The sequence below is a fragment of the Adiantum capillus-veneris genome, chromosome 17 (genome assembly GCF_014529385.1).
Source record: "Adiantum capillus-veneris isolate H3 chromosome 17, ASM1452938v2, whole genome shotgun sequence".
Taxonomy (NCBI): Eukaryota; Viridiplantae; Streptophyta; class Polypodiopsida; order Polypodiales; family Pteridaceae; genus Adiantum; species Adiantum capillus-veneris.
Window position 1 is genome coordinate 15,208,248 of NC_140947.1, and position 1,443 is coordinate 15,209,690.

General features: G+C 46.8%; 1 protein-coding gene across 1 annotated transcript; it reads left to right on the forward strand.

Moving 5' to 3' along the window:
- The first annotated feature begins 394 nt into the window (after positions 1-394).
- On the forward strand, positions 395-1,072 carry LOC147436848 (protein CORTICAL MICROTUBULE DISORDERING 1-like). Its single transcript, XM_086485790.1, has one exon. The coding sequence runs from the start codon at positions 395-397 to the stop codon at positions 1,070-1,072; it is 678 nt and encodes a 225-aa protein (XP_086341916.1).
- The last annotated feature ends 371 nt before the right edge of the window (positions 1,073-1,443 follow it).

The window sequence follows — 1,443 nt, forward strand, 5'->3', positions numbered from 1 at the left end:
CGGATATCAATTTTCAAAAAGGAATAAAGATTAGAAAATCTTGAACAAAAATAGATACGAGGGTATTTTGGGAATTTTTGAAATTTGAGGGATATTTTGGGAATTTTCACAAATTAGAGGGGTATTTTGATAATTTTCCTTTTTATTATCTATGATGGTAAAAAACTTGTGAACATTTTTTGTGTATGTCGACGTGGCTCACTCTCTTGCAAACGATTTCGCTTTTCCCTCCCTCCCTCCTTCCACGGATGAACTCGCTACTCATTCGCGTGCACGCGGACGAGCTGCGAGCTTGTCTGTGGGAAGGGCATGTTTCAGCACTAGGAACACCTGAAACGAAACGTCTTGCCTTACCCACTCAAGCGGTTGCTCACGTTTCTGCAACTCAGCTTCCATGAACACTGGCATCTTGATGAAGCTCATTCAGCACATGAACTCCGAAGTGAAGGTGGCAAGTGAGCACCGCTCGGTCATGTTGCAAGTCATTGGTATTGTACCTGTGCTAACAGGAGGAGATCAGCTATGGCCCAAGAAAGGGTTCTATATAAAGTTATCTGACTCATTGCATGCGACATACGTCTCTCTTTGTGAGCAAGACAATGAGCTAATCCTCAATGACAAGCTGCAATTAGGCCAGTTTGTGTACGTAGAGAAGCTAGAATCTGCATCAGGAAAGAAGCTAAACAAAGCAACGTTGCCTCATGTTGTCGGCATAAGACCTCTTCAGGGTAGGCACCCATGCATAGGAAACCCTGAAGATCTTGTTGCACACCTTGTTCCCGACTCAAGTACGGTGCCCTCGCAACCCCCTAAGGCTTTGCAGCTAAGTAAATCAGCACAGCAACAATCCAGCAGGGCAGATTGCATCAGTTCCTCGAAGTTTGACTGCAAGTACCATGAATCTCTCTCTGCCAATGCGGCTAGGTTTGTCGACGTATCTGACTCAAACAAGTCTGCCAACCTGCCCTTGAAATCTAACCATACTACTCCTGACTGTGGAAGTTTGGACAAGTGCCCCTTAAAGAGCTCGAGCAAGGCAAATGGTGGAGAGTCTTTTGAACTTGGCGTATAGGACTTGGGCTAGTGATAGGCTCACCGGTGATAGGATCTCGTGGTCTACCTCGAGGCCTCGACATGAGGTGGTGGACGTGCCCCTTGCCAAGAGTGATATGTGTTAGACACTCTCCCACACTCTCTCCCATTGTACTATGGCAGACACAAATTCAAAGAATGGCTCTGGTCCAAGCTTAACGTCCAAGTTCGCCAGCGGCCAAATGCATGATCTGAACATGGTGGAAATATCCACCTCTATACTGATACAATGGCGCTTCAGGTTGTGTCACTGTAACGCCATGGTGCCCACCCAACAAGGCCTTTGTTTGAGCTGAGGCGGGCTTGTTCACCCATTCCACAGTGATGGCCAGTGGCCCCATGTTGATGTAT